The sequence below is a fragment of the Babylonia areolata genome, chromosome 5 (assembly GCF_041734735.1).
Source record: "Babylonia areolata isolate BAREFJ2019XMU chromosome 5, ASM4173473v1, whole genome shotgun sequence".
NCBI classification, from domain to species: Eukaryota; Metazoa; Mollusca; class Gastropoda; order Neogastropoda; family Buccinidae; genus Babylonia; species Babylonia areolata.
Window position 1 is genome coordinate 14,408,909 of NC_134880.1, and position 10,869 is coordinate 14,419,777.

The 10,869-nt window shown below is 44.1% G+C and overlaps 1 protein-coding gene across 6 annotated transcripts in view; it reads right to left on the reverse strand.

Annotated features, from left to right (window-relative positions):
• Positions 1-4,598: 4,598 nt before the first annotated feature.
• The window catches only part of LOC143281959 (adipokinetic hormone/corazonin-related peptide receptor variant I-like), a 15,185-nt gene continuing 8,914 nt past the window's right edge, over positions 4,599-10,869 (reverse strand). For all 6 annotated transcript variants that reach the window (XM_076587292.1, XM_076587296.1, XM_076587294.1 and 3 more), the window contains exons 7-8: positions 9,366-9,442; positions 4,599-7,806 (exon numbers count right to left, since the gene is read on the reverse strand). In XM_076587292.1, the coding sequence (XP_076443407.1) occupies positions 7,703-7,806; positions 9,366-9,442 (181 nt within the window). In that variant the 3' untranslated portion in view covers positions 4,599-7,702. The remainder of the gene's footprint in view (positions 7,807-9,365; positions 9,443-10,869) is intronic.

Consider the following 10,869-nt stretch of genomic DNA (forward strand, 5'->3'; position numbering starts at 1 on the left):
GGCAAGCTAAAATATGAATTTGATTGATAGGACTGTAGGTATAAGTGTATGTATGTATGTATATGTAGTGGTGAGCCACCCCCACCCCCACCCCCGGACAGCAACGAAGACGGTGCACTGTGTGCTGTGTCAGTGTGTGTGTGTGCTTTACCACTGGTGTCACTCGTGCGGTGTTGTCCCACAGCACAGAGTTTGCACAGCTAATGACTGTGAGCACTCGGACGGTCCGCCATGGTGACCACTGAGCGAGAAAGGTTTCCTGAACACATATTCTTGACTGTACAAGACTTGATTGGACAATCAAAAAGATTCAAGTCTTAAAAGGTTCACAATGAAATATTCTCTGCAGTTACATTGAACATTTATTTTGACGAATGGCCCCGGTTTCACTCTGTAATCTCTCTTCCCCCCCACCCCCCCATTACATTACTCCTTAGGTGTTGTTCACTTTCCAGTGTGTTAGTATTGTTGTTGCTATGTTAGTTAGTATTAGTATTATCATTAATATTTTTATTGTTGTTGTCAGTGGTAGTTGCGGTAATAGTAGTTTTTTTTGTGTGTGTGTGTGTTTTTGCTGTTGTCGTTTTTCTTGTTTAGTTTAGTTTTGTCTTGCACTTCAACCTTCTTTTCTTTATCAAATAATGTGTGTATTTTCGCCATTGCGTTTGTGTATTGCTTGTTACATATGAACGAGCACGATATAAGCTCAGGCTTGTTGTTGCTCAAGTCTTCTTAATTGAACGCTGTATTTCACCTTGTTTATGTTTAAACCAAAGGTTTCCTGCAAATAGTGTGACCGGTTGTCGTACACCCCTGTCCGATGGAGAACAGGCTGTCTGGACTCTAATCAGCCTTCTGGTCAGGTTTAAGTTGAGAGGAAAAATATCACGTTTGATTTTTTTGTATATATGTATATACTTACAGAATTACACGTTCCATTGATGTATGATCATTGAATTGAATAATATTGTTGTATTTGTTATTTCTGTATCATATACTTTTTTTCAGTTTGGTGTATTTCCTGATACTTTGTTAAACATGTCTATGCATGAATCCATATATTAAAATGTATCTATGAATTCAAATATTGAAATGTGGATTGCCGATCAAACATTTTGTTGTGTAAATCAGATGTCTTTGTTGTTGCTTTCTGTCAGCAGTGTTTGTGTTGGTGATTAGTTAAGTGTTCTCGTATCTTGTTTAATTGTCGGTGTTTTTGCTGATGTTGTTTGTTCACGAGTGTGTGCGCGTGTGCGAAATAGAATGAAATTATGTTACAAATAGTTCAGCTTTGCAGTTGAAACAACTAGCCCAGCTTCATACTTAAAACTATTTTGATGAGATTTACAGACGGTTTTATCGTTGTTTTATTCAAACTATTCATGTTTCTATATGCTTTCAACATGTGTATGCATTTTGAGAATCTGTCGTTAAATTCACTACATCAGAGTTGGAAATACAATTCAATTATTGTTATCCATGTGCGTTTTGTTCTTTTGTTTATCCATCCTCCACATCCCAGAAGGGTTGAAAGGAAATTAAATAAGAAATTTTGAAATCTTTGTGTTTGTGTGGTATACTTTGATGTTAAACTCATTTTCACTGGAATACTCTGTCTCTCAACACCACATCTGGCTAAGAAGAAACAGGAACAAATCAGTTTTGTCCACACATTCTAATTGTAAGACAGTTTACTTCTGGGATTAGTACAAAACAGAAAGAAGTAAAAAATATTTCAAAAACAAAAAGAAGTCAAAATATTTGAAAGTAAAATTACTGTTACCTACTTATTTCGTATTCATAAAGCCCAGCACTTGTATGTGCTATACAGACAAACTGACTGAAAGCAGACAATTATCCAAAGTGAGCTCAGGGTCCACATCTAAACCCAGCAGTTTGATGGCAAGGGGATAAGGTTGCACTGTATTAGAAGCAGAAGAGAAGTCAACAAAACGAATATGAAAAAAAGACCCTGTTATTCAAGTGACAGAAAGCATTATGAAGGAGAGTTAAAGTAGCATCGTCAATACTTCTTTGTGGTTTGTACACAAACTGAAGAGGACCAAGGTGGTGGTGGGGGAGAGAGCAGTACTATCTGTAAATGGGGGGAGGGGGGACGGGAGAGAGAAAGCAGTACTATCTGTAATGGGGGCAGTGGAGGTGGTGGTGGTTGGGACACTGAGCAGTACTACCTGTACTCTGTAATGAGTTTTCATCCACTGTGTCTAGGCCCACACAGTACATGCGGAAGACTGTTGATGACATACGTCTCAGAACTATGCGATGTGTTCTGTGAAATATGCTATTGGTCTCTCAAAGACAGCTCCGTCCCAAATATCTGTAAAAGTTCCACTATCTGTCGTGTCCCCAAGAAAAGGAACCCAGCTTCACTAAATGCTTACTGTCCTGTTGCCCCGACCTCAATAGTCATGATTAAAAAAAAAAAAAAAAATTCTCCACCATCTGTTATCTAACCAGCACCACTGCCCCCGTCACAGATAGTACTGCTTTGTTTCCCCCCACACCCCCATTACAGATAGTACTGCTCTCTCTCTCCCCCACACCCCCATTACAGATAGTACTGCTCTGTCTCCCCCACACCTCCACCACACCCCCATTACAGATAGTACTGCTCTGTCTTCACCCCCACATCCCTGCCACACCCCCATTACAGATAGTACTGCTCTGTCTCCCCCCACACCCCCATTACAGATAGTACTGCTCTGTCTCCCCCACACCACCACACCCCCATTACAGATAGTACTGCTCTGTCTCCCCCACACCTCCACCACACCCCCATTACAGATAGTACTGCTCTGTCTCCCCCCACACCCCCATTACAGATAGTACTGCTCTGTCTCCCCCCAATCCCCCCGCCACACCTCCATTACAGATAGTACTGCTCTGTCTCCCCCACACCTCCACCACACCCCCATTACAGATAGTACTGCTCTGTCTCCCCCCAATCCCCCCGCCACACCTCAATTACAGATAGTACTGCTCTGTCTTCACCCCCACATCCCTGCCACACCCCCATTACAGATAGTACTGCTCTGTCTCCCCCCCGCCACACCCCCATTACAGATAGTACTGCTCTGTAACCCCCCCCCCCCCCCCCATTCTCCCCGCCACATCCCCATTACAGATAGTACTGCTCTGTCTCCCCCGCCACACCCCCATTACAGATAGTACTGCTCTGCCTCATCGCCGCCACACCCCCATTACAGATAGTACTGCTCTGTCTTCACCCCCACATCCCAGCCACCCCCCCATTATAGATAGTACTGTTCTATCTTCACCCCCACATCCCCGCCACACCCCCATTACAGATAGTACGCCGTTCTTGTGGCATTTGGGTATCAAGTGATAGTGGAGTAATAGTTCTATTGGCAGTGGGGTAGCAGTTCTAGTGGCAGTGGTGTAGGAAGTGACAGTGGGGTAGCAGTTCTAGTGGCATTGGGGTAGCAGTTCTTGTTGCAGTGGAGTAGCAAGTGGCAATGTTGTAGCAGTTCTAGTGATAGTGGGGTAGCAGTTCTAATGGCAGTGGGGTAGTAGTTCTAGTGGCAGTGGGGTAGTAGTTCTAGTGGCAGTGGGGTGGCAGGTGTAGTGGCAGTGGAGTAGCAAGTGACAGTGGGGTAGCAAGTGTAGTGACAGTGGGGTAGCAAGTGGCAGTAGAGTAGTAGTGCTAGTGGCATCATTGCCCCCATTACAGATAGTACTGCTTTGTCTCCACTCCAACCACCACTGCCTCAGTTACTTATAGCATTGCTCTGTCTCGACCACCACCACCACTACCACCCCTTTCCTCCACATTACCAGAAGCCGGAAGTGTGTGGACGGGGTGCTCTCTGCCATCGTATACTGACCTCCTCCACCCATCCCCGGTCACTCTCCTGTGGACGTTCGCTTCCTGGATTTTCGCTGTCAGCTCTCCTGCTGCCACTTTCGCCCTGTCCAACCACATTATATTTCGGGGCAGGCTGCAGGTTTCTTTACTGAAGTACTGGAGTCAACAACACTCCTTCCCGCCGGGGGGTTGAATCTCGAGTGGGAAGGTTAATGTTGACTAAATAGTAGAGGGAGGTGAGGGGGGCAATGTGGGGAGGGGGTGGGTGATGGGTTATCGTATTAGATTGTGGGGGGGGGGGGGGGGGGGCAAATTCATCTCCCGTGCGGGAAAGGGGGGTGGGGGTCATTGCCCCAGAGAAGGGTCAAATTCCAACTACGGGGCTCAGTTCAAACCAGTCGAAGTGTACCCCCGGGCGTCCTTCCAGGCTGGTCTACATAAACCCGGGGGTTAATCTGGGCTCACAAAATTTGACCCCGGGGCAAAAACCAACTGGGGAACGAATAAGCTGCTATTTGACGGGCGCAGTAGCCGAATGGTTAAAGCGTTGGACTTTCAATCTGAGGGTCCTGGGTTCGAATCTCGGTAACGGCCCTAGTGGGTAAAGTGTGCTACACCCCTCCCCCCATGACCCCTAGACACACGCAAACACACACACAGATTCGATGCAACCCAAACAATCACGTACAATGAATTGTATACGGTACATCCACGAGATGAACTGAAATATCCAAACATTTTTTTTTTTTAACTTTTGTTTTGATCTTTTAATACCAGACAGACAATTGACATAAGTATATATACAAGAAACGAAACTGGGAACAAAACAGACCCAGCTGGAAGTAAGCAAACAAAAATGAAAGTAAAACGACGTACTGACATACAAAAATGGTATGAGAACTACTGAGAATAAGTAAATAGACAATTTGAATAAATCAATCAATCAAAACGTAAAAGACCTTTAGACATATCCAAAGATATTCATTCGGTTTTAGATTGTTCTCACCCGGATGAGAGTGTGAAAAGAGGAAGCAGGGGGTGTGGGGGGGAGCGGAGAGATGAGTGAATGCAGGTCAAGACGTACAGTAGAACAGAGACAAAGACAGAGACAGAGACCGATAGTGACAAATATACAGACACGAAGACAGAAGCGAAAGATATCAGAGAAAGGAATTCTGCCAATCCACAATGTATGAATGTGCAAATTCATGAAAAGTACACAAAGAAACGGAGACAGACACGAAAGAGATCAGGAGCCAGTTGTATTGCTCGGACAGAAGAGCCTAGTAAGGTCGTAACCCGCTACTAACGGTGTGTAGTATGGAACTGATCAATGGCGTAGTTCGGTCAACGTAGGCATTTAGTCACGTGTAACTGTCAAAAAGTTAGAACTAAGCAATGCAACTGGCTCTAGGGGAATGAATTCAGCAAAACCACAATGTATATGTCATGTACAAATTCCTGAAAGGTACAGAAAGAAGTGAAGACAAAAAAGAAAGGGGTCAGGGAAGGAATTCAGCAAAACCGTAATGTTTTTGTACACATTTTTGACTCACTTGTGTAAACAAAGTGAGTATGTTTTAACCAAGTGTTCGGTTGTCTCTCTCTGTGTGTGTGTGAGTGTGTGTGTCTGTGTGTCCGTGGTAAACTTTAACATTGCCATTTTCTCTGCAAATACTTTGTCAGTTGACACCAAATTTGGCATAAAATAGGAAAAATTCAGTTCTTTCCAGTCATCTTGTTTTAAACAATATTGCACCTCTGGGATGGGCACAAAAAATAAAATAAAATGAAGCCTAATTATATGCAAACTGAATGTACTGTTATATTTATATTTCTTTTATTCTCAGAACTTGACACTTTGATCTGATATTCTGACACAACAAGAACAGTCATTTTTATCTTCTTTTTTTTTTTTTTGTTCAAACAGGAACTTCTTTTGCTAAGCATGGAAGTTACTTTCATTTTGCATGTCTTTGGTGCAGATAGTTAAAAAGGGAAATTAATCTGTAATTAATGCTAGGGGGCTTAATTTGCTTTAAACTGATCTTTCTCATCTTAAACATTACATTTTGAAATTATACTCAATACATAAAACGCTTGTGTATTTTACTCTCAGTGTACAGGGCTTTCACTATGTTCATTCGTCCAAGTGGTCTTTTTCGGAGAATACTAAAATCAACACAACGAGTGGACTTTATAGATCTATAGGCTGAGCCCTTAAGGTCATGGGCAAAAATCAATTGCGTACACATATTTATACATATTCAAAGCGCGTGCTCATATTCTCCGCGAACGCGAACGACGCCATTTTGTTTCAAGTTGTTGACCTGCCCGTTTAATCCTATATTCAATCGACAATACACGATAACATGTGATGGAAAGTTGGAGAAGGAGACCGTTAAATATTTATTCAGAGAAAGATTTGTGAACGGTTCATCACTTAGTGGATTATGCCCCAAACTGCCATAAAAAATATCCAGAGAATCAGTCGGAATTCACAGTTAAAAATAATAAATCATGAGAGTTAATACCCTTGAATTGATGAAACGTAAAAATTTCCACTGTCTTGACTTTGCTCAAAATGAAGTCCTTTTCACTTCATACGACTTTTAGAAGTACTTGTATTTTGCTCTACATGTTATTAGTTTAACAAAATACTCAATTTTCACATTAACTTTAAAACTATAAAACTAGAATGAACATAAAAGAGAAATTGAATCGACCGTGTCAACCAGGTGTAACTAAACTTGTACATCTATCTAGATCCAGAGAAAACGGCTAAATGTTGCAGTGTGATTGCGGCGATAGCCACGTCTCCTTTACCGCGGACTTAAAAAGAATTTTTAATTGCCCTTAAAGATTTTTGGAATGCCCAAGATATACCAGAATAATATGACTTATTAAACAGCGTTCTCACTGCGAATACCGCAATTGATTTATCGCCCTTAAAAAATGCATGTTTAGATATTATATTTTTGAACATCAGTTAAGGAGCCACGGTAGTGTGTAATGGGTAAGACAGTTACTTCTCACCCGAAGAAGCGGGGTTCGAATCTGCCGTTAGGCCTTTTTTTTTTCTTTTTTTTTTTTTTTTTTTTTTTTACCCGAAGCTTTATAATAACAAATACAGAACACATTTTAACGATTAGATTTAAAAAAAAAAAAAAGTGCATCACAAGTGAGTCTTGAAGGCCTTGCCTCTCTTGTTAAGAGATAGAATATGACGAAAAGAAACAGAGGGTTGGAATTCAGCAAAACCGTAATGGTTATGTACACATTTGGAAAGGTAGAAAAGGACGAAAAGAGACGAAGGGAAGGAATTCAGCAAAACCTTAGTGTGCATGTACAAATGTCTTCCTTCCCTTGAGAATCTTCAACACTCCAGTTGGACAAAAAAACAGCCACCCAAAACAACAACAAACAAGAACAACAAACAAACGAACAGACAAAAACAGACACTGATGTTGATTTGCCTTTTTCTAAGGCTTTAAGATAAAGGAAAACAAACAGGCAAACACCGCAACAAGAGCATAGTTTTAGTTGATAGTGTATGCGAAAAGCCGAGTATTACACCATTCCTTAAAAACTCAACAGAAAGGCAGCCAAGAACAATCATGTTTTTACACCTCTGTCAAATCGCATCGTGTGTGTGTGTGCTGGGTGGAGCACGCGATTGTACGTTTGTCGGTTGAAAGTGGTGGGACTGCAATGTGTCACAGTGTGTGTGGTGTGTGTGTGTGTGTGTGTGTGTGTGTGTGTGTGTGTGTGTTTACAGAGAAAAAAAGAAAGAGAGGGGCAGAGACATAGATACATACAGAGGTGTGTGTAATACATGCATCATTAATCAAATAATCAGTTGACCAGTTTCTGCCGTTCTCCAATTGTCTCATTATAGCTGATAGGGGTCAGCTGAATCTCTCCACGTTTTCGGTACACGTACAGGTAAGCAAACCCCCCTGAAACCACGAGAATGAATACAAGATTAATCACTGACACATTCCTAGCTCTGCAAATATTATCGTTACACATACAGGTAAGAGCCCCCCCCCCCCCCCCCCCTTCTTCTGAAGCAACGCGATGGCATGCGAGATTGATAATTAACACATTCCTAGCTCTGAATACATACATTACCGGTACACATAGAAGTAAGCAACCCCCCCCCCCCCCCCCCCCCACGAGATTGACATGCAAGATTAATCATTAACACACAAACACACACACACACACACACACACACACACACACAAGGGGGCAGTTAGTTGGCTGTAGGCAAGAGGATCGACTCACACACATGACGGACACAGACAGACAGAGATACAGACAACCAGACAGACAGACAGCCGAACAGAAGCACTGGCAACAAGGCTCGGCTGGACGGGGTGGCGGGGGTGGGGCCTGGTAGGGAGGGGGTGATGTAGGAGGTGGTTATCGTGGAGCAGGAGGGTGCGGGGAGGGTGGTGGTGGTGGGGGGGTTACAGTGTTAGATGGGGTAGGAGGGTGCGGGGAGGGGGGGGGTGGTGGGGGGGGGGGGTAGTGTTAGATGGGGTAGGAGGGGTGCGGGTAGGGGTGGTGGTGGGGTTACAGTGTTAGATGGGGTAGGAGGGTGCGGGGAGGGGTGGTGGGGGTTACAGTGTTAGATGGGGTAGGAGGGTGCGGGGAGGGGTGGTGGTGGTGGGTTACAGTGTTAGATGGGGTAGGAGGGGACGGGTGGTGGTGGTGGTGGGGGGGGTTACAGTGTTAGATTGGGTAGGAGGGTGCGGGGAGGGGTGGTGGTGGGGGAGGGGTTATGGTGTTTGAAGGAGTAAGAGGGTGGGGGAAGGGGGGTAGTGTTGGCGTTGGTGGAGGTTCCAGTGTTGAATGGAGAAGGATCTGGGGAGGGGGGGGGGTGATGGAGGAGGTGGTTATCGTGTTAGATCGGGTAGGAGGGTGCAGGGAGGATGGTGGTTGGGGAGGGGGGGGGTTACTGTGTTAGAAGGGGTAGGTGGTTGGGGAGAAGGGGTTGGTGGTGGTGGGGGAGGGGGTTATGATGTTAGATGGGGTAGGAGGGGTGGGGGGAAAGAGGTGGTGATGGTGGTGGGGGCGGTTATTACAACGTTAGATGGGGTAGGAGGGTGCGAGGGGGGTAGTGATGGAGGAAGTGGTTACTGTGTTAGATGTGGTAGAAGGGTGCACGGAGAGGGGTGGTGGTGGTAGTGGTGGAGGGGGGGAGTGGGGGTTATGGTTTTGGATGAGGTTGGAGGGTGTGGTGGGGTGGTGGTGGTGGTGGGGGTTACAGTTTTAGATGGGGTAGGAGGGTGCACGGAGAGGGGTGGTGGTGGTGTGTGTGTGTGTGGTGGGGGTTACAGTGTTAGATGGGGTAGAAAGGAGAGATGGGGGGAAGTGGTTACTGTATTCAATGTGGTAGGAGGGTGCGGGGAGGGGTGGTGGTGGTGGTTACGGTGTTAGGGTGTGGGGAAGGATCGGTGGGAGGGCGGGGCTTTTGGCTGTCGGACCAATGACTGAGAAGGGCACTCACCTACAAGAAGAGCGCTGAAAATGATCCGGCAGTGCTCCAGGTAGAGCAGCCCGGTGTACGGCTTCCCCTCTTTCTGACTGTGAATGCCAAGGCATAACATTTAACAGCGTCGTCGTCGTTGTCGTCATCATCATCATCATCTTCATCTTCACTGTCGTCGCCATAGTCGTCTTTTTCATCATCGTCATCTCTGTCCCTCTAGTTCTGTATGTTTGCCGCCCTCTGACGCTGTCTGTGTCTCTCTCTGTCTGTCAGTGTCTGTCTGTCTGCTCGTGTATATATATATATATCCATCTACCTATGTAACTATCTCCTTTTCCTCTTCTCGACTTAGTCTAATATCATCGTCTTAGATGAACAGACTATAAATAAATAAACGAACGAATCTTCTCAACTTTGATATATATATATATATATATATATATATATATATATATATATATATATTTCCTTGATTTTTCTCTTGCTTGTTCACTTTTCCCTCTTTTTTATTTATTTATTATATATTTATATTGTTGCTGCTGTCTTTTGGCTATTGTTTGTTTGTTTTCGAGGGCTGGATGAAAAAAAACAAGCATGTATGCTTAATCTATTACCCCCCCTCCCCCCCCCCCCTCTCTCTTGTTTTGTTTGTTCTTTTCCTTTGTTAATATTCCAAATGATGTAGAGACAAAAAATGTGGTGAGAAGCGTCAATATATGCAGGGAAGTGAGCAAAATGTGTTTTCCACTTGGTGATATGACGATGTTGCTAACGTCATTAGACTGTTTGAGTCTTGAGTCTCTGTCTCTCCCTATCCGTCTCTGTCTCTCTCTCTTCTACAATGTTGATGATGATGATGGTGATGATGATGATGATGATGATGATGATAATGATGATGGTGATGATTCCTAGTAGGAGTTGTAGTAGAAGTAGCAGTACTTACAAAAAATATTGTTGTGTCGTTGTCATCATTATTGTTTTTGTTGTCACAAGGACAGATTCAAAAACTAGGCAATGCCTAAAATCTTATCCTTGAGTAATACAGTTTTTGAATCTCTCTCTCTCTCTCTCTCTCTCTCTCTCTCTCTCTCTCTCTCTCTCTCTCTCTCTCTTTATCCTTCTCCTCCTCCTCTCCTCCCCCTCCCCCCTCCCCTCACCACAGCCACCACCATCACCATCACCACCACCATCACCACCACCACCACCATCATCACCACCATCACCATCACCACCACCACCATCACCACCATCATCACCACCATCACCATCACCACCTTCATTTTCATCGTAATCTTCATCATCATCATCATCACTCTCATCATCATTTTCTTCTTCTTCTGTCTATTGATTTTTTTATCTGTTTATTTATTTATTCATTTATCTGTTGTTGTTGTTTTTCCTCAAGGCCTGACTAAACGCTTTGGGTTACGCTGCTGGTCAGGGCATCTGCTTGGCAGATGTGGTGTAGCGTGTATGGATTTGTCCGAACGCACTGACGCTTCCTCGAGTAACTGAACTGAGT